The sequence below is a fragment of the Exophiala mesophila genome, assembly GCF_000836275.1.
Source record: "Exophiala mesophila strain CBS 40295 unplaced genomic scaffold supercont1.1, whole genome shotgun sequence".
NCBI classification, from domain to species: Eukaryota; Fungi; Ascomycota; class Eurotiomycetes; order Chaetothyriales; family Herpotrichiellaceae; genus Exophiala; species Exophiala mesophila.
Genome location: NW_015622504.1, coordinates 1,277,430 through 1,300,857, shown reverse-complemented (window position 1 = coordinate 1,300,857; position 23,428 = coordinate 1,277,430). Strand labels below are relative to the sequence as shown.

General features: G+C 52.3%; 6 protein-coding genes across 6 annotated transcripts; 2 read left to right on the top strand and 4 right to left on the bottom strand.

Annotated features, from left to right (window-relative positions):
- Window positions 1-312: 312 nt before the first annotated feature.
- On the bottom strand, window positions 313-2,449 carry PV10_00419 (uncharacterized protein). Its single transcript, XM_016364496.1, has 4 exons — window positions 2,082-2,449; window positions 1,449-2,030; window positions 1,252-1,392; window positions 313-1,201 (listed from the first exon to the last, which is right to left on the bottom strand). Exons 1-4 carry the CDS (start codon window positions 2,139-2,141, stop codon window positions 440-442), a joined length of 1,545 nt encoding a protein of 514 aa, XP_016228145.1. The 5' UTR covers window positions 2,142-2,449; the 3' UTR covers window positions 313-439.
- Window positions 2,450-3,113: 664 nt separating this feature from the next.
- PV10_00418 (uncharacterized protein) lies at window positions 3,114-4,859 on the bottom strand (the record flags this gene model as incomplete). The annotated part of the gene is made up of 1 exon (XM_016364495.1): window positions 3,114-4,859. The coding sequence occupies one exon, from the start codon at window positions 4,857-4,859 to the stop codon at window positions 3,114-3,116; it is 1,746 nt and encodes a 581-aa protein (XP_016228144.1).
- A 439-nt stretch (window positions 4,860-5,298) lies between these two features.
- On the bottom strand, window positions 5,299-9,432 carry PV10_00417 (uncharacterized protein; the record flags this gene model as incomplete). The annotated part of the gene is made up of 6 exons (XM_016364494.1): window positions 9,282-9,432; window positions 9,136-9,230; window positions 8,212-9,082; window positions 7,549-8,163; window positions 6,893-7,491; window positions 5,299-6,829 (listed from the first exon to the last, which is right to left on the bottom strand). The coding sequence occupies exons 1-6, from the start codon at window positions 9,342-9,344 to the stop codon at window positions 5,299-5,301; spliced, it is 3,774 nt and encodes a 1,257-aa protein (XP_016228143.1). The 5' UTR covers window positions 9,345-9,432.
- An 829-nt stretch (window positions 9,433-10,261) lies between these two features.
- On the top strand, window positions 10,262-12,325 carry PV10_00416 (uncharacterized protein; the record flags this gene model as incomplete). The annotated part of the gene is made up of 1 exon (XM_016364493.1): window positions 10,262-12,325. The coding sequence occupies one exon, from the start codon at window positions 10,262-10,264 to the stop codon at window positions 12,323-12,325; it is 2,064 nt and encodes a 687-aa protein (XP_016228142.1).
- Window positions 12,326-15,676: 3,351 nt separating this feature from the next.
- On the top strand, window positions 15,677-20,298 carry PV10_00415 (uncharacterized protein; the record flags this gene model as incomplete). Its single annotated transcript, XM_016364492.1, has 9 exons — window positions 15,677-15,730; window positions 15,786-15,969; window positions 16,032-16,605; window positions 16,663-18,139; window positions 18,204-18,442; window positions 18,520-18,762; window positions 18,821-19,084; window positions 19,151-19,469; window positions 19,552-20,298. 9 exons carry the CDS (start codon window positions 15,677-15,679, stop codon window positions 20,296-20,298), a joined length of 4,101 nt encoding a protein of 1,366 aa, XP_016228141.1.
- A 576-nt stretch (window positions 20,299-20,874) lies between these two features.
- On the bottom strand, window positions 20,875-22,757 carry PV10_00414 (uncharacterized protein; the record flags this gene model as incomplete). Its single annotated transcript, XM_016364491.1, has 6 exons — window positions 20,875-21,100; window positions 21,151-21,306; window positions 21,366-21,569; window positions 21,618-21,935; window positions 21,983-22,602; window positions 22,649-22,757. The coding sequence occupies 6 exons, from the start codon at window positions 22,755-22,757 to the stop codon at window positions 20,906-20,908; spliced, it is 1,602 nt and encodes a 533-aa protein (XP_016228140.1). The 3' UTR covers window positions 20,875-20,905.
- Window positions 22,758-23,428: the final 671 nt, after the last annotated feature.

The window sequence follows — 23,428 nt, the reverse complement described above, 5'->3', positions numbered from 1 at the left end:
AAGAGAGACTTCCCATTAATGAAAGACGCTGCTTACCAGTTCGACTAAAAATTATAGCGCCGCCCTGCCTCAGGCGAATAAATAAGGTCATCCAGGCACAGGCTAATTTGGCTGTAGAGTATAAATGCCAGAGGGCGCCTCAGCCCACCAGTCAACGGCCGAGGCGCTGAGGCGCTGCGGCACCCTCCGAACCGCCTATGCCGAATTTGATCCGGGCCTTTTAGGTTGTGGCGTCAAGGCTTCATTGCACTTCTCATATCAAAGTTTGGGTGAATCGTACAGGGCCCTCAGGCTACGACAGGCCCAACGCATGAACCACATATAAGGTGACCTTGAAAGCAAATTACAAAGCACAATGGAGGCTTATTTGTTATACCCCTCAACTTGTTTCACAAATTAAGCGTCTATACCTCCGAGGTTAATGCATCCTTCCCCGAGTTCAATTCCCAGACAAGAGCGCTGGTATATCATCCCACTCACACCGAGCCAATATCTTGCCGAAAGGATACCCTCGCCGATCAAGCTCCTCAAAGATATTCTGACACCAGGCTAGTTCCTGATCTTTGTCCGTGCTCGCAAACACGTGCATTGCTGTGCGCAAGGGGAAAAACACCTTTTGTGGTCCAAGAATGTGCTTGTCTTCCGAGAGAAGATAATCCATGGATCGAGCAATCAGTCTCGCCAGCTCCAGCGCCTGTCTATGCGTGAATATGTTCACCACAGAAGTGACAAAATTAAAACTCTCGTCAAAGTTGCTCAGAGACGAGACAGGGATGGTGAGGACGCGATCGAAGAGAAAGAGGAGAATGCTCCAGTAGGAGACGTGAAGCCGTGCAATTTCGAAATTGGCAAAATGTAGGGATGTTGGGAAGACGCATCCCGCGGCAGAAACAAACTGTGTAGACCCAGGTTGCTCGTAGTAGAGCGGCTCATTGTGCTTTTGTATGATGCCTTGGTACCACTCGTCAAGCTGGGAATAAAAGTCCCAACCTTGCTGCACAAGTGCCATGCTCTCCACGTGGGGAATCTCTGATGCCAGGGTCATTTTGAGTCCCCTCGCCTTCTCGATTAGGATTGCTATTTGCGCCATGATGTCCAACAGCTTGTCAAAGTCCGACTTTGGTTGCATCTTCCACGGGACTGTCAGCCAGTCCTGATGTGCAAGGTAAGTCGATTTGCGAGTGGCTAACGCATGGGTGATCTGTTCAAATCAGTGACTATTCAAAGCAGATGGACAGAATCCACACTCACACCAGTGGATCTAAAGCCCAAGAACAGACGATGACTCAATCCAACCACATGTGATTCCGGCCCTCGAAGTTGGATCAGCCTTGCGATACCTTCTGCATGGCTGACCCATCCGGTAGTATCCTCGCCTGAAACTTCTAGTAGCTGTTTCTTCGGTCAACAAAAGGACAATTCCATTCAGGCTCTCACGGGACACTTGCCTCGAAAGTATATAATGCCATACAGCTGGCGAGAGTCTGTTCCTCGAAAAGCAGTCTGTTTTGCGAGAGAATGTCTTGCAGTTGGCGCAAAGCTCGACCATAACTTGCCCTGCCTTCACGTCGGAGTTCTACGTCGCCATGTTTGCGACCTAAAGAGACCAGACTCAACGCCGAGATTGCAAGATCAAGAGAGGCGCCATATTCTTGTGACGGGTCGATGGCTTGGAGCCAGGATACTTGGGACCTATGCTCAATGTGAAGATTGCCTTCCTCTCTGGGAATGTAGTTGTTAATGAAGCTTACGAATGAGTCCGGGGGTCTCGGAGGTCTTATTGAGGGAAGCATCTGCCTATTAGAATTTGGCGTGCCATCCTCTTCGGAGGTGCTGCAAGTCGTAAGGCTGTAGTCTGAACCAGTGTTGATCGCGAGCAAGTCTGTGAGCGAAGCCAAAGGTTGAGTTCTGGTCAACAGTGTATCTCGATCCAAAGCACTAAGATTCTTAAAATGTCGTTCACGCTGATATCCTCCGCATATTCGGTTGCTCTTTGTACATCGAGCGCACGAAGGCCTGTCTCCATCACACTGCCACCGACTTAGCCAAAAGTAGACGACAACATGCATCTCCATACGTACGCTGATCTTTCGCTTCCTGCAGGTATTGCAGCCCTTTGATTTCCCAGGCACGCCAACCATCACTGTAGTAAATAAAAGTTTTGATGCAGAGTTTGACCTTTGCTCTCATGAGCGTTGCCGTTATACGACGTCTCGACACTGCTAGAAGGTCAATGCACGACCCAACGGGGTCTTCGGAGTGAGGAATTATAAAGGCGACGCCGTGTTTCTGTTACCGGCATGTTGTGTCTATCATCTTTGATCTCAAACAAGTTTTAACTTTTGCACTGGCTTGCTGACAATGGTATCGGGAATGGGGCGCGTTAGTCATTCTTGTGGGAATGCAGATGGAACTTCTTATATGCCCTAGGGATCGTCATGGTAATGCTTAACTACGGCTTGCGTGGCGAAATCCGTTTCCAGTGGGTATGTGCTCAATGAGACCACTAAGTTCCTATTCCTGTTGCCTGAATAAGGCGCCCCGCTGCATACGCACACGCATATGCATACTCGATATGACGGGTTCTCCCACTATGCGAACCCGCCATCAACGCCTGTGAAACAAATGTTGGGGATGATGTACATTTGATGACAAAGAAGGGGCTGTCTAAAGTATGTCGGATGCGAGTACGACTATCTTGGCTGCTGAACAGTTATGGTAAATCCACGCCAATCTCGCCGACGCGCTCATCTTGCTCACCTTCCCACTTCCCCTCTCCCGAGGGGCCCCTCGACCTACAGAGGCAGCACATTACACTCAAATTGGGTTCTCTTTCTGTATTCCTGTCTCAATAATCTACCATTCGCTGGTTGCACGGATGCGCTTCTGTCCATACTCAAAAATCTACTCCGTAACCATGGGGACGGTCGCAAAGCCATAAGGGTCGCCAGCGACTCTCACTGCTAAGTCTATGGTTTCGAAGACTTGGGACCTGAACTGCAGCGTTTGCTCCTCGTACTCACCCAGGCTTCGATGATCTAGAGTCTACTTGCTTTACGCACCCACTGATTTTGCCATTCTGAGCCTCGTTCCTCGGAGTGTCAGTGTTGTCACTAAGCTTGCTTGTTGATCATGTCTTGCAGCGGTCCACTAGGGGCGTCAAACCGATCCAGGAATACCTCGACCATTCGCAGCGTCTGTCCGTGCGAGAGTTGCTCGTCGCGCAAGACACGCTCCAAGTCCTGGTATGTCCTCGCAGAGGCAGTGTAGACATCTTCCTCAGCCCCGAAAAATCTTGGCGCCAGCAGATTGCGCCAGGCAGTGATGTCGTTGTAGCTCGCCTCCTTGTTGTGGATGCACCGCTCAATGGTGTAGCCCTGGTTATTGAGGACGATGATGACGACGTTTAGTCGATGATGGCTGATGGTGGCCAGTTCTTGAACTGTCAATTGGAAACTGCCGTCTCCGATAACAAGAATCGTTCGACCACTATCCGATTCGGTGCTGGTGGGTTTGGTCTTGGAGAGCTCCCGCTGTGCCAATGCGACCCCTTGACTCGCAGGGAGCATGTATCCAATGGACAGCCAGGTCATGGGCACCAACAATCGAGCATTCTTGGGCAGAGACATGTGTCGAGCGCCGTAAGCCGCTGTGCCTGTCTCTGCCATCACTATGTCTCCTGGTCGGAGAAACGTCGCAAGCAACCGCCAGAGCTCTTTTTGCCGGATGGCATCGTTTAGGGACACGTCCCGAAAGCTCGAGAGATCTGGCCGTTCCGCCGCCACGGCCTCCTCGACGCCATCATTTGTTTCTTCTTTGGTCGCGATTCCGGCCAGCTTCTTGTCTTCCAGCCCATGCAACAGTTCGGACAGCGCAACCCTGGCTGGTAAATCTCGGTGGATCTCTTTGTCTCCGACCTGCACCTCACCGTGGGTGAAGCTGATGGTCTTCGATCTTTCAGGAATCGCGGTGAAACCGCTGGTGTTGGTCGAACTCAGATGAGGTCCGAAGTGCAAGACCAAATCCGCCTCAGCCATCATATCTTGGTGCCTCTGGCTTGCGTAGGCTCCGTGGTAGATGCCATAGACATGTGGTAACGTGGCATCGACAAGACCGTTACTCGTTCCCAGAGTGAAGGTGGGCCATTGGGTAACATTGACCAACTGGGCTACGAGATCCGTAATCCCCAGTCCCGCCGTCTCGCCATCGATGAGAATGACGGGTCGCTTTGCCGAGTGGATGCGATCTGCGATTTCTTGCACGCCTCGGCGCTGGCCAGTCCCAAATATCATATCCGGAACCACCAAGGGGTTGCTAAGGGCAGTCGCATCGACGTGCACTGAGACAACATCAACAGGCACCTGGATGTACACGGGCCGGCTGTGGATGAGGCACTGCAACAGCGTTGCATCGATCTGTTGTGGCACCGTCCGGGGATCGGATAGGTTGGCCTGGGCGACGGTCACGTGCGCCGCCATCGATCGAAAATGGTCATAATCACCGTCTCCCAGCGTGTGATGGATGTTCGCTCTCGTAGCAGTCATGTGACGTGGTGGAACGCCGACAATGTGAACGACAGCAGCTCGTTCAGCAAATGCGCCGGCGATGGCGTTGATCGCTGACAATTCCCCCACGCCAAAGGTGGTGATCAGAGCCCCCATGCCTTTGATTCGGGCATACCCGTCTGTGGCATACCCGGCGTTCAGCTCATTGACGCTGCCCACCCAAAGCAGTCCAGCCGGCTCAACATAGTCCAAGAGAGTGAGATTGTAGTCCCCTGGAACGCCGTGGATGGCGCCGATATTCAACTGCTTGAGTCGTGCGAGAAGGTATTCAGCCAACGGTAAGGTGCCACCCATAACGTTAGCTCGAAGAAAGATGGAAAGCGACCCCTGTCGGACATACAATTGCTCCAGGATAAGATGTGATGGAGGACATCGTTGTTAAAGAACGTGCACTGAAAAACAGCACTGTCCGAGATCCTCACCGGCTATGCTTCCGCCATATTGCGGGCCTTTCCCAGATTGTTCGCAACATCTCCGCGCCCTTGGGCTTGTGGAAAATATCCAATCATTCCCCCGTAATGTGTCGGTGAAACCTGGAACTGGCTGCCCCGTTTGTGATAGTGGGTAGATTGCCAGACGCGAGGTTCCCGCTGGCGGGATGTCCTCGTCAAAGGGACTATAGCTCAGACCATCGCTTTTGGATTCAACTACCAATCAAAACTCATAAGGGAGTACTGGGTTGTGTAAATCATATCTTTCGTTACTCGTTCTGGATCCCGAGTCGAAGAGTCGTCTATCCTCCTGCTTCTTGTATCCGCTCTAATAAGCGGCTGGAAAGCGTCCAGTCACGCGAGCCTATGCACCTCTCGCAAAGGGTGAGAAGTTCGCAGCACTGTCGTAGTAGAGCGTGTCTTCTTGTCTCAGGTATCTTGTCTATTGCGTCGGAATCGAAAAGCCCCAATCCTGCACCGAAGAGGTTGCTGTAGTGATTCCAACATATAGGAAATGCGTGGTCTGCAGCACGTCCATTTGGAGAGTCCGCCAATTGCATTTGCAAGGCACCTGCAAATGACACAATAACTGCCTCTGCAGATAGAGGGCGGAGGCCCTGATCTGCCTGTGGATCGTAAAATCCAGCCAGCACGCGAAGCAGCGCCAATGTTTCAGACTTCAAGATGAGGCCGTACTGGAACGCCTTGCGGTCAATCGGCAATTGACGGCTGCTATTCTCCGGCCAATTTCGGCGGGGTTTCGTTGTTTCTTGTTCCCATTCTTTCCACCAATCCTCAATTTGTGCTTCGAATGACATGATCGACGTGGAATAAAGTTCCATCAAGTTTTCCTCAGTTGCTGCGAAACACAATATCGCCTTGTGGATCTTGGATCGGAGTCTGGCCAAGTTGAAAACCAAGAACGACAAGGCGCCGCTGTTTTGATCCGGATGGCCAGCAGTCACGACCATCTTCCCTAGGTCTGTCCACTCAGTGAGATAATTTGGTCGTCCAAGTGCAACGGCGGAATCAGTGTCCATTACATAGGCTGTCCGGAACAGTACATGAAGGGCTGCGGTGTCGTCTGCTTTCAGGTCTTGACTTTCAAGAAGATCTAGGCAAAGTCTGCAGGAAGCGTTGATTAACCTTGGTAGATTTCCCGCCTCGGGATTCAACCAAACGTAGACGCATATCAGAAGCGCGAACCGCAAGGCGCTAAGAGTTGCACTTGTGTGCAATTGATCTGAAGTGGACGCCAGCGACATTGCACGCTCGAAATAGTAATTAGATAAGTAAAATGTGGCAGAACGTGTGGTAAATGGTGACGACAAAAGAGCAATCGCAACAAGCAAATTCAGAAGCGCATCAGGTTGGGCATCCGTTGCAGTTGGGACTGGTTCCGTCCTCCGGGCATTGACCAAGTCGCTGACCAATGTTTCACCCAAGATGGGATAGAAAATATCAAAACAGTCTAGATATTGCTTCACGAGAATCTCCAGCGCACCATCTGATAGCTCATCGAGCGAGCGGAAGACGAGTTCATGACCGGAAAAGATCGCCCCTGGTGGAACTAAACTGACCTCTGGTCCACTGGAGGCGGATCCTGTTCCTGATGCAAACTGACCCAGCACGCTTGCGTCGCCGAGATAGCACACAGAAGGGCCATAATGTGTCTCAAAGCTGAGAAAAGTCGAGCGTCGGTTATCCTCGCAACCGGGCGGTTCGGGATTGCTGCATAGCTGGGCTTCCGTGAGATAGTCTTTGCGTACTCTTCGAACTTCTTCAATCGACTTGAGCAAATTTCTGACCTCGTCTTGCATTTGGTGCAAGGAGCTATGTATGATTAGTAGGAGATTTCTGCGGAATCAAAGCCGAAGCAGCGACGTGGCAACTCACACTCCACTGATCCAATCTCCTGTCGAGGGCTCTTTGTAGAGACATTCCTTTCCATAGTCAACGCAATTATGGCAACAGGGCAAGGTTCGCGTGCATTTAATCCTCTTTGATCTGCACAGACGACACGCATGCAGACTCGAAAGAGTCTGTGAGCAAGATGTGATCAGTTGCTGAGCTTCGGTTGATTGTTGAGCGAAATATTCCCCAAAGAAATCCAGAGCTACCGAGGAGGTAGGAGTGGGCAGGCTGGCCGTGGGGAGGAGCGTGGGATCGCCAGCGGTGTCGAAAAGATCATCATGCATATTGAATGTGTCCGAAATATCGTTGAACAAGGAAGTCAAATCTGAGGGAAGACCAAGGGTGCCATCGGACAGCATATCGTCAAAGTGGAAATTGAGATCGAAGGGCTCTTCAGCCATCAGGAAGAAGTGCCCATTCTTGCGAAAGATGAGATCCACAATACGCTGCTCACCCGAGTGGGCGTTGACCGTGGAAATTGCATGCTGGTCACGAATAAAAGCTTCAATGATGTCTTTTTTCAACTTATCGAGTAATGACCTGCACTGTACTGATGCAGGCCAGCGTTCTTCCATGTAAATCTCCGCAATTCTTAGCCAATTCATAAGGTGAAATGCGTGAAATAGAGAAGGACTCACCAGAAAATCAGATAAATGAGTCAAGGCGTCGAGAACTTTAAACTTATCACAAACCGACTTGACGATAAGCGGGTAATTCTGCATGCAGAACAGCATTTGGGTTCCGATTTCATAAGCGTGGTGAACCGCGAACCAGCAAAGCTTCAAAGATCTTGCTTTTGCAAGTTCCCAATAGATGTCAAGCATGCGGAGCAACGCTTGGATGAACTTGAAGATCGCTTGGTCGGACGGACAAGGATTCTTGGGACATGGCATGTACAGCCAAGCTAAACACCGCCAGGCTGCAAGGTCGAGCCAGTCAGGGATGAGTGCTGTCTCGGTCCAGTTGCTGCCACGGAGCTCCTCTACCCTCCGCTCGCACGATTCTACCCAGTCGGAGTAGCTCAGACTAGGTGAAGGGATCGGCTCAGCTGAGATGTTGACATCGGATATTTCGGTTTGCAAGGAGCAGTACGACAAGTGCTTGAGGTATCTGCTTATGGTGGAGGAATCGCCAAAGGTCAGCGCGTCGGCACCCGTATTCGTGGATGTAGCCCACGGCAACTTGATCTGATCATCACGAATGGCGAAAGGCCGGTGACATGTCAGTGTAATGGTGCGTTCCATGCTATACGTCTAAGTAGATTGTGAGTTTCTTCAAGTTTGCAGCATGGAGCGACTCACCGCCCAAAAGAGCCGTCGACGCAGCTGTAAGACCTCTGTGTCAAGCCCGGAAGCTGGCGGTGGGTCCTGATGAAGGCCAAGTTCTATGGCAACTCTCATCGCCTCACTCACTGTGTGCCAAAGATCGACGTGTTGAGACATGAACAACCCATACTGCGCGAGAAGGAGGAGCGCCTGCAGGCACCGAATGCTTGTTGTTGCCAAAACCTCTCCATTGTCATCGTGATCCATTGCTTCCTGGCGAAAGCTGTCGGCCACGTCCATGACCTTTCTATAGTCGTCCGACTTGGAATTCAGGGTTGCTATCGCCAAGATAATGCAGATGATGAAGTTGTCACCTCTAATACTTGGCTTCGAGGTTGTGGACGTGCTGTATACTCGGCTGTAAATGCCTTGGACCTCTGCGGGAGAAAATATGGGACATTGTGGGAGTAGGCGCTCAGTGTAGACAGCAAGCAGCTTTCGGGTCACTTCAGAGGGTAGCTGAGCAACCAGACTCTGCGCGTCTCTCTTGGCCGGACGTAAGCTTGAGTCGTTCGATCGATGGGTCAAGGGAAACGGAAGCTCTGCGCCCATGTGTAACCGATTGAGGTAGACCATGTAACCAGGATTGCGGACAACGCGGCCACAGATCGACCGAGCAAATCGAAGAACGGCCTCTGTATCGGCACGCCGCCTTGAGATTGCAACCACAGGTTCCTCCTCAAGGCCTTGCTCATGTGACAAGCGCCGTCCTTGGGCGCTGGAGACATTTCGGGATGGGATCCCGTCAATTGGCCCCAGAGGCCTCTGAGCGGGAGCAGTTCCTTCAAATGCTGTAAGTTCCTGCCTCAGGTGGTGGATTGCTCGTTGGAATGGCAGAAGAAGAGCCCTGGCTGTAGTCAGCGGGCAGGCATCGTGTTCACCGAGTAAAGCAAGACGGACCTGCGACTTGGATTACCAGCAGCGTTGCTACCGTTGTTGCTGCACTCCACATCCGCCCGGATGCAATTGTTGCAAATACCATGTTCTGGTTCACACTGCAACGTCGTCAGTCCTCATCCTGCTGTCTCGCCAGCGGTAATAGCTACCTTTTTCTTCTGCCTGACACATCGAAGACACGCAGAACCATGCATTTTGCTTGCCGCCTTCATCGGTATGGTCTATCCGGATCAACACCGATGCGTAAGACGGGGTCAAATACTGCCCTGGGTCGATGCCGACGCCAACGCCGACGTGGAGGCATACGGTGTTGAGGATAAAGATAAAGTAGAGAAGGTGCTTCTCCAGAAGCAGTTTAGTGTCGGAAAATGTGCGAGCCGAATGGATTAGCCTGTGCTTGGCCGCCCAGACTCAGTGACGAATGTATGTGGCCTCAACTGCGGTGGGACTCTGAGAGACACGGTGAAGTAGGGGAACTGCCGTTGACCATGCTGAATGGTCTAGAGCGCCACGCTGACAAGTGCTATGCCAATGAAATACTAGTCATACTCAAGAAATCGGGATGGAGGGCAAGGTGTGACCGGTGCGACTATCACATGTGTCGAAGCTGATAACCCAACTCCGACACTGACCTGCGGGAGGATATCAAGTCAAGTGAGGTCAAGTCAAGGTTATGGCCGCCAGTAAAGATTCCTCCGAGACCCATCGGCAGACGTATCGAGAATTGAATAGACGCTAAACCTCTGAAGATCGCACTCGACCGGAGATGGAGGCCAGCAGCGAGTATACAGTTACGGGACGAACATCCGATCCTCGTTATTTGTCGGAGAACACTGCACGATGAAACAAGTTGGCCCAGTGCCCATCAACTCCCTGGTACCTCAGACAGGAATGTTCGCCGCTAAATCATCTCCATCAGGAGCGAGGTTCCAACTTTCGTTGAATTGTTGCTACCAAGAAACTGCAAGCCGGTTGGGAACCAAAGACACGTCGAAACAAATTGCATGGAAGGTCTCGCCCATTCAATCTGTGCTCATCAGAACTTGTCAGGCTTCCACTTTCTGACTCGTGTAGTTGGTTTCCTGGTGTCAATCGACTACTTCCGGTTACTTGTGCTGTGGCGGAGAAGATGGTGAACCTGGACGAACTATCGATTGTCGAGACGTCCGTTGCAGACCTCTTGTCCGCATTGTCATCAGGAGAGATCACCTCAGTGGAGCTCGTGGCCAAATACCTGCACCGGATCGCAACGTACGACTGGAATGGCATCTCGCTCAACTCTGTTCCTTTACTCAATCCAAAGGTGTTTGATGAGGCAGCTGCATCGGATGAACGTCGAGCCTCAGGACAAGCGGCTCGTCCACTAGAAGGCATTCCGTTTACAGTCAAGGACAATTTCGGGGTGGCGGGGATGACTGCAGCGGCAGGCTCGCCGGCTTTTGTGAATCTAAAACCCCAAAATGATGCCTTTGTCGTCGAGCGTCTCCGTGCAGCAGGTGCCGTCTTGCTAGGGAGGACGAACATGCCTCCAATGGCGGCAGGTGGCATGCAACGAGGAGTCTACGGTCGCGCTGAGAGCCCCTACAATATGGACTACCTCACCGCAGCGTTCTCTTCGGGATCTTCGAATGGTTGTGGCACGTCAACCGCCGCCAGCTTTGCAGCATTCGGACTTGGGTCAGAAACCGTTTCGTCAGGTCGGTCTCCCGCTTCCAACAATGGTTTGGTGGCCTATACACCGTCCCGTGGTCTCATTTCGTGCCGCGGCTTGTGGCCGCTTTACGCGACATGTGATGTGGTGGTCCCTTATGCCCGATGTATGGACGATCTTTTCAGAATTCTTGACGTGGTTGTTGCTGTCGACTCCTCGGTGGAAGGGGATTTCTGGCGGTACCAAGATGCGGTCAAATTACCACTAATCTGCTCGGTTCGCCCGAGCCCTCTGCAGATGCAGTCGCCACTCCAAGGCAAACGCATCGGGGTGCCGAGTATGTTCATCGCCGCCGACGACCAAGGACCAAAAGCACACCGTCTCCGCCCGTCGATCGCTGCGCTTTGGAAACAAGCCAAGAGCGATCTCGAAACGTTGGGAGCCTGTGTAGTCGCCACGGGGTTTCCAGCCTTGACTAACTATGAAGGCAACACCTCTGCCGACATGCCTACGAACGTCGACGGCTGTCCGCCGGAATGGTTTTCCATCGAACGGAAGGAACTGCTTGCACTCACGTGGGAGCGGTTTCTGCACTGGGCAGATGATCCAAACTTTCCCACCTTGGGCAGCGTGGATGGCCACCTCATATTTCCCAAGCCAAATGGGTATGTGCCAGATCGCTTCATGGATCCACGCATGCATCTGCCGTATCCTGAAATTGTCCGCATGGTTCAAGAAGGTCGTCTGGAAGAACTCGTCTCCGATGTGACCATGAAAAAGGCGTTGATAGCACTCGAAGCACAACGCAAACGGGACTTTGAAGATTGGATGGATCAACAAGGCCTTGACCTGGTCGTCTTCCCAGCGAACAGCGATGTTGGCCGTGCCGATCTCGAGACCGATGAAGAAAGTGCTCGACACGCTCTTGGAAGCGGGGTGAGATTCTCCCATGGCAACCGAATCATTCGTCATTTGGGGATTCCCAGCATCAGCATCTGCATGGGGGTGATGGACGATACTCAAATGCCCGTCAATCTGACCTTCATTGGAAAGGCATATCAGGACCAACAACTTCTCGCCTATGCACATGCCTACGAAGCCTACAGTCGCAGGCGGTCAGCTCCAACGCTCACTCCGCCACTGTCGTCCGACAGCCTCCACGTCGACAAAGCGGCTGCAGGGCCGTCGGGCCCAAACGTAACTTCGACTGGCCATGGAGGTCGATTGAAAGTGACCGCCGTTGAGCGATGCGAAGGTGAAAATGGAGGCGTAGCACTCCACATCGCCGGGGCCATACAACCTGCTCTACAACGTTGTACAATAGAGATTTACATTGATGGCAACCGCGTCGATGAAGGTGATCTGTGGGCGGATTCGGAAGGCTCCTGGCAGACCATCATACCATCTCTGCCGACCCGGACGCAGGCCAGCTGCTCTGAGGGGCCTTACAACAATCCCACTTCTCAGCAAATGGTGGTAGTGATCGCGATGCCAGAAGGGGCAAGACCATGTGCCGGTTTAGTCCTCCTCGATAGGGATTGAATGAGCGCGGTACGTGGTCCGACATGCCCCACAGCGGCATTGTAGTGATGGCTGTTCCGTGCTAAGATTTGTGCAATCAATCATATCATATCATATCATATTCTTTCTGCACATAAACCCTGCTCGCATCATGTATCTCGCGTCTATCCTCGTCTCGGGCCGAGGGGCCAGGCCCCTCGACTCACAGGGTGGAGACACGGGCGACGGTGTTCGCTGTCGCCACGACCAGCTAGCCGTTTTAGTTCGCACTCTCCTCCGCCTCGTATCATTGATCGCCCACGGCAAAAGTCCTTTTCCTCTATCTCAACGCTTGGAGACTACGATTATCACACCCTCCCTCAGCCACCAAGAACCATGAGTGCATATCTGAGGAGCTATAAGGGTCAAATGATTCCAGCTCGTAATTCCGTGTTGCGGATTGTACACGTAGGATTTTGCCCCCTTTCTTAACAACTCAGAGCACCACAAACATGGCGGAAAGCGTTCAAGCAGACCCCAAAATGACCGCATCGACCGGAAAAGAAATTGAGCCCGACGACTCCCAAAGAGAAGTGGAAAGCGAGACGATCAAAGGGGAGATCCTTGCCGCCTCTGAAAAACATGAAGTCTTCCAAAAGACTAGCAAAGGGGTGAACTTCCGTACCGTCGGCTGGATCCAGGCGTCGATCATTTTTCTCAAAGGTCAGTAATGTTGAGCAACGGCGTACATGTCCATCTAACCCTGAATCTAGTTGTATTTGCTACGGGAGTCCTCAGTATTCCTGGGGCAATGGTGTCCCTGGGTATATTCCCTGCTCTGCCACGCTTGAACTTCGGTGTCTAACGTGGCTCCAGGTGCCGTGGGTGGCGCTTTGTCTGTGATCGGCTGGGGTCTGTTCAATACCTGTATGCCCTCCCTGCCCCCGGCTTGTCCGTGAAGACCTTGCTGACTGGACACTGGTTTGTTGCAGACAACGCCATTGTCCAAGGAGACTTTCGTAATGCTCATCCGAGCTGCCACACAATCGCCGACATGGCCGAGGTGGTGGGTGGAAAATGGATGAAAGAGCTTACCAACTTCGTATATCTCCTCGCGTGAGACATGACCCGTATCCAAAAATATCAACGTCAAGCGCTAACTCGTCTGCAAGCTGGGTGATTGCCACCGGTTCTGGGATCGTTGGTGTCAGCGTTGGCCTCAATGCTTTGTCGCACCATGCCGCGTGCACCGTGTGGTGGGCTTTCCTCGCGACGGTCCTCGTGATGGCCTTCGCTTCCTTCCGCAGATTCCACCAGATCGGCTGGCTGTCATGGGCGGGATTTTGGTCGATTTTCATTGCCGTCACAATCGTCGTGTACGTTCCAACACTCTCTCCTCTGATGCAACATCCAGTGCTAATCCGGTCGCAGCATCGCTGTTACACAGCTTGACCGTCCTGCGGCGGCACCGCAAACTGGACCCTTCGAGCTAGGATACTATGTCACGGCTAGCCCTACCTTTGTGGCTGGCATGACCGCTTCGGCCAACATCTTCGTATCGTCGTCCGGGACTTCAGCATTCCTGCCCGTCATCGCGGAAATGAGAAACCCCAAAGACTACAAGAAGGCAGTGTTTTTGTGTATGGGTCTGGTTAATGCCACGTATCTCGCCTATAGTCTGGTGGTTTATCGCTGGTGCGGTCAGTGGGTCGCAAATCCGTCATTGGGGGTAAGTTCGCCCGTCCTAAGAGCCTGTAAAGATGTGATCGCTGACAATGATCCTAGAGCGCTGGCCAGACGGTCAAGATGGTCTCGTACGGAATTGGTCTCATTGGCCTGCTTGTCAGTGCCATCCTGTTTCTTCACGTGGCTGCAAAGTCCCTCTTTGTCCGCATCCTGCGCAACACGCAACACTTGCAATCGAACTCGATGACTCACTGGGCCGTGTGGATGTAAGTTTCAATCTATCTTGTCATCGTCACCACGGTGTCAAAGGGCAAATGCTGACGAGAAACCGCCAGTGGCTGTATTGTGGGCCTTGGAACGATCGCCTTCATTCTTGCCGAAGCTGTCCCAGTGTTCAATTACCTCCTTGCTCTTCTCGGCACAGTCTGTTTTGCCCCGCTAGCAATGATTCTCCCAGGATTGTTCTGGCTGTATGACCACGGTGCATGGAGAACTGGCGGACTCAAGAAGGCCGTCGTCTATTACCTTCACTGCGGAATGATCTTGCTCGGACTGTTCTTCTTCATCGGCGGGACGTACGCAACCATCACCGTGATTGTAGACTCGTATAGGTCGGGTGGCATTGGTAAGTTCGTTCTGGTGGGACCTTCATCCTTCTTCGGCTGATAACCCTGGACAGGTAGCGCGTTTTCATGCGCCGACAATTCCAACTCGTCCTGAGAGGGAAGTTCACACACAGCTTTGGCAGAGATGGGGGACACTGGCACCGGCTTCTTCGTTTCACGACATCGATAACTCGTCTTTAAAGAGACCGGACAGAGGCAGAAGGATTTAGCGAAGACACAAGGGTATGCTGATTGTAATGTCAATCCACGGCAGGCCGTTCACCGAAATTCAACAGCCTCAAGACTGAGGTTCACCGGCCTGATATGGAGAGAGTAGACTTCTTTCTCTATAGTGTCACAATCAATGCCTCTCTGCGTGCCACCTAGAGCCTGGGCTTCTCACCATATCTAAATTAATACATGACAAATTACAACAAAACTTAATCCATGAAGAGCATTGTCGCTGCGTACACTTGCATCTCCTCAGGCCAATTGATATGGGAGGCTGCGCGGACCTGCATCAGATGTCCTTCCAACAGAAATGTTGATTAAGGTGACATACTTCCGCGGTTGCCCATCATCCGCCGTTACAGCCCCTCGACACGTTCTCGACTCTACTGATAATTGAATCCACACACAATGGCATCTCCATCTCTCCAAATCCTGCCGTTCGCTTCTGGCTGGCAAAGCCAAGGAAGTGTCTGTCGAGTCGGCACCAATCCATGGATCAGGCACATTATCGAACTAACCACATCGATCCGGGAAGTTTCCGATGTCGACCTCCGCCAATCTTCGATGCTACAGCAATCATCGACTCCATCCTCTGCCGCTACACTATAATCCGATGCCCCACCCGACATGGCCTCATCCCTGTCTGCTCGGACAATGTCCGACAGCATCCCACGGAACGGCTGGAAGGGATACCGGCCATATCACTTCCCACTTGATTCGCAGTTCCGCCTGGCCAAAACGTATCTAAAAGAAGTTAACGTCGCGTTGGCTGGGGACGTCGAAAGAGTTTAGATATAAGATTAGAAATCCCAAGCAACGATCCGTCGATGTTCCAATCAAACCTCTTTGGCGCTTGTCGCGGGTATTGGACATGGGTGACATTTCACAACAGCTCCCAGGCTATCGGCTTGGTGTCGACGTCGGGGTAAGTCATACCGTCACCACACAGGTTTTGTGGTCCTAATATGGGATTCGTCCAGGGTACTTTCACCGATGTTTGCGTGATTACGCCTCATGGAGACTCTGTCCGTGCAAAAGCTCCATCGACCTCCCCCGACCAAAGCGTCGGCGTGAAGCAGGCGATCGACAAAGTGCGGGCCACCTTGCTGGCAGAGTACGGCTGGTCAGGAAAATTCGACTACGTCCACCACGGAACGACGGTTGGTATGGGATCTCCCCAAATAAATGCTCATGCTTGATTTACAGTTTCTGACCAAATGGGCTAGCGACAAACGCGGTGTTGGAAGGCAAGGGAAGCAAGGCCGCCCTGGTTGTCACCGAGGGCCACAAGGACATTCTCAACCTCCGACGGTCCCAGATCCCCGGGGCTCTGGGTGCCTGGCTAACCTGGGATGCCCCCACGCCCGTCATTCCTCTCGAATTGACTGTCGATGCTCCCGAACGGACTGCCATTGACGGAAAGATCGTAGACCCCTTGGACGTCGCCAAGTTCCGCCGAAACTTGATTCCCTTGAAACAGGAGAACCTCGACGTCATCTCGATCAGTCTTATCAACTCCTTTGCTAATAACAAGCATGAGCTGGAAGTGGCCCGCATCCTGCGCGAAGAATTCCCCTCGGTGGAGATTGTCTTGTCTAGCGATGTGTTGCCGGAAGTGGGAGAATACGAGCGAACCGTCACCGCTTCGGCAAATGCTCTGGTCAAGCCTACAATTAAGCGATACGTCAGTCATCTCAGTACCATCTTGAACGAGGACAGTGATACCATTCGCATTCTCAAGAGCGATGGCGGTCTGACCGGCCTCAAAGTGGCCGAGGAGCTGCCTGTCAATCTGCTCATGTAAGTCGAATGGCCTCGATCAAGTCTCATGAGCCGTCGTCACTAACTCGTTTCCAGGTCGGGTCCTGCTGGAGGAGTCCGTGGAGTCTGCCAGACCGTGGGCGCTGAGTATTCGAATCTGATCACCTTGGACGTGGGCGGCACTTCCACGGATTGCGCACTCATTGTCAATGGCATGCCCGCACTACGGAGAGAAACAGTGATCGGCACCTTGAGCGTGAAAGCCCCATCGATCGATGTCCACACTGTCGGGGCCGGAGGTGGCTCGATCGCTAGGTACAGCGCCTTGAGCAAGCATCTACGTGTCGGTCCTGAAAGCGCGGGGGCCTCACCCGGTCCTGCCTGCTATGGCAACGGAGGTCGAGAGCCGACCGTGACGGATGCTAACTTGGTGCTGGGCTATCTTCCCTCCACTTTGCTCGGGGGCGATTTCAAGCTCGATGTTGCGGCTGCCATCGCAAGTGTGTCTTCTCTTGCCTCGCAGGTGGGGCTGACAACGGAGGAAACGGCTCAAGGCATCATTGACCTTGCCAACGAGACCATGTACGGCGCGGTTCGAGTGGTTTCGGTCGAGAAAGGCTACGATCCCAAGGACTTTTCTCTCGTGGTTTTTGGAGGAGCAGGTCCCCTTCACGCAAATGCTATCGGAGAGCTCCTTGGCTCGTGGCCAGTCATCATTCCTCCATCGCCCGGCATTCTTTGCGCCCAGGGCGATGTGATCACGCGGCTCAGCCACGAAAAGACCAAGTCTTACATCACCGGCATGTCCACGCTGGACTTGGATGACTTTACCCAAAACTTGAACAAACTTGTCGACTCCTGCTGCTCCAAACTTCTCGAGTCCAGCTCCATTGACATATCACACCGAGTGACGACAGAATGCAAAGTCGATTTACGATACATCGGCCAGTCTCAGGAGCTGACCGTGACACTTGATCGGCACGATCTGGAAGACGGCCTTGAACAAGTCAAGAATGTGCTCCGGAAGAGTTTCGAAGATGAACATCGCCGACAGTACACTTTCATCATGCCGCAGTACGACATTGAGTTAATGAGAATGCGTGTCATTGCCTCGGATAATCCCCCGGAAGTTAGCTTCCACACCTCGTCAGGAGGCGAGGATGGCGAGAAACCCCCCCTCGAATCGGCAATCATCGACAGAAAGATGATCTATCACAAGGGCCAATACGTCGAAGCCGTGGTTTGGGATCGCAAAGCCATCAGTCTCTCGGGCACGGTCCTCCGTGGTCCATGTATCGTCAACGAAGTCGATTCCAACACCCTTGTTCTCCCGGGATACGTGGCCAAGGTTGACCGCATGCACAACCTCGTAGTCAATCCTGAGGCTCAGAGCAAGACGGCGGTGGAGGCAGCAGGCCGGGAGACATCAATGTCTCGCGAAGCCGCCGCGCGGTATGTGACGGAGAAGACCATCATTCCGACATTGATCGAGTCGGCGCTGGCTTCGATCCGGCGAGAAATGGACTCGCTGATGTTGAGGGCGTCAATGTCCCCGGGCATCCGCGAACAACAGGTAAGAAAGAGACCATGCGAGGCGTTCCAGTCCAGCAGTATTAGAGTGATATTGATCGCTACAGGATGAGTTCAACGTGGTCACCAACGCCAGCGGTCAGATGCTCGTGGGTCAGTTTGGCAGTTTCATTCCTGACTTCCTCCGAGTCTACCACGGCCTGATTGAAGAAGGCGACGTCTTCATCACCAACGATGCCTACGAGATGGAGGGAGCCGTCTCTCATCTGAACGATGCGATCATTCTGGTCCCAATCTTCTTCCAAGGCAAAATTGTGGGCTGGGCCGCCAATTTTGGGCACTTGACGTATGTTGTTCCCTGCTGACCATTCTTGAATTTTCCACTGTCGCCTGATCCTGACAATCGCTTTTCGCCTTGTGCAGAGATGTCCAGGGAAGCACTCCTGGAAGCTTATCGATCGATGCGCGAACCATCTACGACGACGGGTTGCAGATTCCCGTCGTCAAACTCTACTCCAAAGGGGTCATAAACCAGGAAGTCATCACCATTCTCTGTCGGAATTCTCGAGCAGCGGATTGGTTTCGAGCGGACGTCTTTGCCTTGCTTTCGTCTTGCAACACGGCCGCCCTCCGAGTGCAAGAACTCTGTGAGCGCTATGGGCTAGAGTGAGTCGCCCTGCACAAAGTTCCATTAGCGGCAATCAGACTGATCGAATGGTGATAGAGTATATGAGGCGGCGACAGACGTCCTCCTGCACAGAAACAAAATCGCAGTCCAGAAGCTGATCGATACCGTGATTACGGATGAGCCGGCCGAATTCATCGACTTCATCGACGACGATGGCCATGGCGTCGGCCCCTTTGCCATCAAGTGCACCATGACCAAAAGGGATGGCAAGCTTTTCTTCGACTGGGATGGAACCTCCCCACAAAGTGAATTTTCCATCAACTATCTGCTGTCCAAGAAGATGTTCACCATGTACATTGTGTAAGTTCGCATCCCCGGCCGCAATCCGTCCATGTGTGTGTCACCTAGCTCACACAGCCCCATCAGCTACTATCTCCTCGCCATCATTGACCCGTATACCTTGGTGAACAGCGGAGCGAACGACCTGATTGAGATCGACCTACCGCTGGGCTCCATTCTGAACCCCGTTCGTCCCGCGGCCTTAAGTTGCCGAACTCATCTGCTAGGTCGCGTCTTCGACGTTATCCAGGCTCTCCTGGGTCAGCACATGCCCGCGCACCGAGCTGCCGCCGGGTTTTCGGACTCGCCTCACATTTTCTACTCGGGATTCAAGCCGACAGGGGATTTCTTCCTATTGTATCAAATCGGCTTTGGCGGTGTGCCTGCACGGCCAGCCGGTGACGGAGTAAGTGGAAATGAAACACCGCATCTCAGCTTGTCCTTGGAGTGTAAAGACTTTGGAGGCTGACCGTGAACAACTGATACAGCTCGATTGCCACTGCCTCTTCCCATCCATCAAGTCAATCCCTGTCGAGACCATTGAACTGTACTTTCCCCTGCGGATCGAATTGAACGAAGCTCTTGCCGACAGCGGCGGGGCTGGATTCTACCGCGGAGGCAACGCGCAACGAACACTTTACCATTTCCTCTGCGCCGGAGACATGAATCTCCATGACGACCGCGCGTTCACCAAAGCCTGGGGCTGCGATGGCGGATACCCTGGCCTGCGCTCGCGCAAAGTGCTGATCGAATATTCCAAGGATGCGAAGAATCCTCCTCGGAGACACCTCCGGTCCAAACAAGACCACATCCGCGTCGAGGCCGGTGACGTTCTGGAATGGGTGACTTGGGGCGGCGGCGGCATCGGCGATCCGCTGACTCGACCGGCGGAAAAGGTCCTAACAGACGTGAAGCGTCGCCTCGTGACCACCGACGGGGCGGCGAGCAACTACGGCGTCGTCATCGACCCAAAGAAGCTGACTGTACAAGAGACGGAGACGGCGAACCTGCGTGCCGAGCTCGCTGCAAGTCGCAAGTCGGCCGACTCCGCCAGTCAGCTGTATAATCGTGGAGGTACGCTGGAGGAGCTGGAGGCCAGCTTCGTCGCGGAAACGGGGTTTCCCGCCTTGCGACCACAGTGGGAGCAGAACCCTTACGGTCCGCATGTCAAGCTGCCATATGTACAGGAGTGGTACAAGAAGATGAGGGAGCAGAAGGGCTGGCCGGGTTTGTAGTCTTTAGAGCCGTTGGCAAAGGCAGGGTGACTAGAGTTAGGATGGAAGAGTCGACTGTACTAGAGCATTTTCGCATAATTGGTCGTTATGAGTCATGTCGCCGCTCGCATTTGGGTCAAGACAGGTCGAAATCCTTCACCTTGAGTAACTCCAAGGTCCCTTAACTGTGGTCCGGGGTCGTTTCTCTGATAGTCAAATTGGCGAGTTGCGCTGTCTGGATCCTGGTCGAACATGTCGATCACCGGATCTCGATTCCTTTTACTCGGCCTTTTGGCCCATCTTGCGAAACTTCGCCTGGCACCAGCATCGGTACATCTTTATTCGCCGTTGTCGATTAACGACCAGTCGTCGAATCACGTCGCGGTTGAGGATGTTAGACCCTACAGATCCTCCAGCTCATTTTTGTCAAAAAAAAAAAAAACGCCCCTATGCCATCGCCCCGAACGTAGAAGTTTTCCTGCATATATCGACCGGCCTTAAACCTTATCTGCGCAAGATGGCCCCGGCCGTGGTCTCTGAAAAGGATTTCGCCGCCGGGCTTCAGAAGCCGACGGATATATGTCACGGCTTGGGCCCCTGACTAAAGCCTCGTTTTCGTATTTCTTTTCTATGCCGCGGTGAATTCCGACTGGCTCCAAATCCTTCCTCCTGTCTTCGCATCCTCTCTCCTCTGTGCCCATTCCTTTACGGCAACTAACGCCAAACACCACGCCATCACAACAGCTGTGATGCCCAATGTAACAGTGGTCACCTCCATTGCGTTCAAATCATGCTCAATCATGGCATCGATAGTATCCTCGTTCTGCATTGCTCGTCAGGATATCAGCTAGAGATCAGTGAGGAGCCTCTTACGCTAGCCATCAGCGTCAACCCGCCAGCCATCAAACAGAACGATGTTATAAACTCCGATGGAGGTCGAGTGGGTAACTGAGATTTTGCCGGTGCAATATACAGTAGCACGTACGTGATACTCCTCGTGATTGACGCCGCAGTGAGAAAATTACCAAACTGCCAATGTTTAGTTAGTCACCATGGCTACAACAAACACAAGCATATCACAAGCTTACCCATTTATGCATCATTGTAGACTCAGTTGAGCCTTGATGATGGCCACCGAGGATGGTCCCTAAGAGAAATATGATCAAGGCCGGTACTGGATTGGTCGAGTATCCAGGGATCAAAACTTGCTTCTCGTTCAAAGTGAGAAAATCTTCCGGCGTCTGTTTGTTTGATAAAGTCCAAGAAGCCCGGGACTCGACCATCATGCCGCACTGTCGCAGTCAGTTTCTTTCACAGCTGCGAAGAGCAACAAAACGAACCAAACCACCGCCAATGAATAGAAGTGTTATGGCAACATGTTCCAAATCCCGTGCTGTCCATGCCTTTCCCCAACCGGAGAGATGCTCCAAGAAAACATTGGTGATTCCATAAATGAAGATGAGTGAACATTCAAGCCCTTCCATGGTGATGGAGCGACTCCACTTCCGAGACGGAGAATATGTTGTGGCTTTGAGATTCCACGCCCATCCAAGCCCAGCAAAGCAGCCAGCGCAGCGGAGCGAGGTTACGACGCCGAAGAAGAAGAAAACGCCACCCTTGATAAAATGGGCTAAGCCATTGAAGATGTGATTTCCATACTGCACATGATTAACAGGTATCTGAGGGTAGTGGAAGGTGTCCTCACAAATATTCCAGCCATAGTAACTATCCCCGTGCAGAAAGCAGTAAACGCCAGGCTGATCATTACAATGACGAAAAAGGTTGATGTGAAGGTTGTGCTGGGGACAAAGCGACGGGGTGAAATTATTTTTGGTTTAGGCCAGCGTTTGGTCCAGGGGAAGGGCCACTTGCGTCGTCCATTTATTGCGGCACGGGAAGAAAAGAATGCAAAGTCATACGGAGAGTGGGAGTTTGCGCTAATGGAATTTGTTCTCATTCTTCGGTGTCCTCTCAGCGATGGGAGGTAGTTTTCGCCCGAACGGTGTATTTGGTTGTCATCTAGAGATTCCTCGGAATCTTGAAAAGAACCAGAAGACTGAACAAGTGGATCCGATTCCGATCTGGCGTCAAAAGTAGGTTTGGAGGAAGGGTTCCGCCAGAAGCGTCTGACTATGCTTGAAATTGTTTCCAACAGAGCGATTGTTGACAAAATCCAGGCAAGGGAGTGATGTGAGCTCTTCTGATATAGATCTGGTGTTTTGGAGTTGTATGCTACGCCAAAGACGGTTCCCAGAGCATGCAAGCTAAGAAGGAGGATCCGGGCGTAGCGGGCAAGGTTGGAACGGGCGATAGTCAAAGACGCGACTAGATGTGTCAGTGATTGGCTCACACACATTAGGAAGATACTTACGGATTGGAAGAGCCCCCACCCAGGCCAATGTCATGAACCCAATATGGATGTATAGTATAGTTGACCCGGTGGTTTCGCTGAAGTAATTCTTCGCCGGAGGAAGGGACATGTCTGAATGATGTCGCTGAGGACGATTACAGTCCGGTTATCACACTGACGCGATGAACCTTGTGGATGTAGTGGACAGGGAGAGAATCTTTGTGTTAGTGGCTGGGAGTCGAGGAATCAGTTGGTACATGGCCAAATTCTTGAGACATCCTTCCACAATGTAGAGATATGCGTAGATATACATATCTAGTTAGGTGGAGGCAAGAAAACATGACATTTATATTGCAGCCTGAAATTCCTTGGCTCTCAGACCCGTTCAAAAGTGACACACATTTCCAAATCTTGATAATTCGCATTTTGTAACCCAGCAAGGATACAAATATGAGGCCTTTGTTCTCATGCATACTGGGTATCGCTATAGGGAGGAATGCTTGGCATATATCACTGAGGCTGTACTAGGCTAAGAAGGGCAACAAGGTGCGAACTTGTTTACGCACTCATACGGATACGATTGAGGCTCATCAATTTCAATGGTGGATCCAAGTTGTCCAAGTGATGGCAGTGCACATAAAATCTACATTGAGCCTATAAGATTATGCGTGTATAGTCTTGGAAGCCTCTCAGATGTTGCCTGATCTCCTCAGGTGTGGAAGTAACACGTGACCATCCGACGTCGGCCTTGATAGAATGCTCCGCCATAGCATTTGCACATGTCTGTCAATAACTCGCCCT

Excerpts from the sequence above, each read along its gene's own strand:
- PV10_00419 (XM_016364496.1), bottom strand. The coding sequence starts at position 2,141 with ATGGTTGGCGTGCCTGGGAAATCAAAGGGCTGCAATACCTGCAGGAAG. Across the intron at positions 2,031-2,081 it reads GCAGGAAGCGAAAGATCAGC|TGTGATGGAGACAGGCCTTC; the intron begins GTACGTATGGAG and ends AGTCGGTGGCAG. Across the intron at positions 1,202-1,251 it reads TGGGCTTTAGATCCACTGGT|ATCACCCATGCGTTAGCCAC; the intron begins GTGAGTGTGGAT and ends TGATTTGAACAG.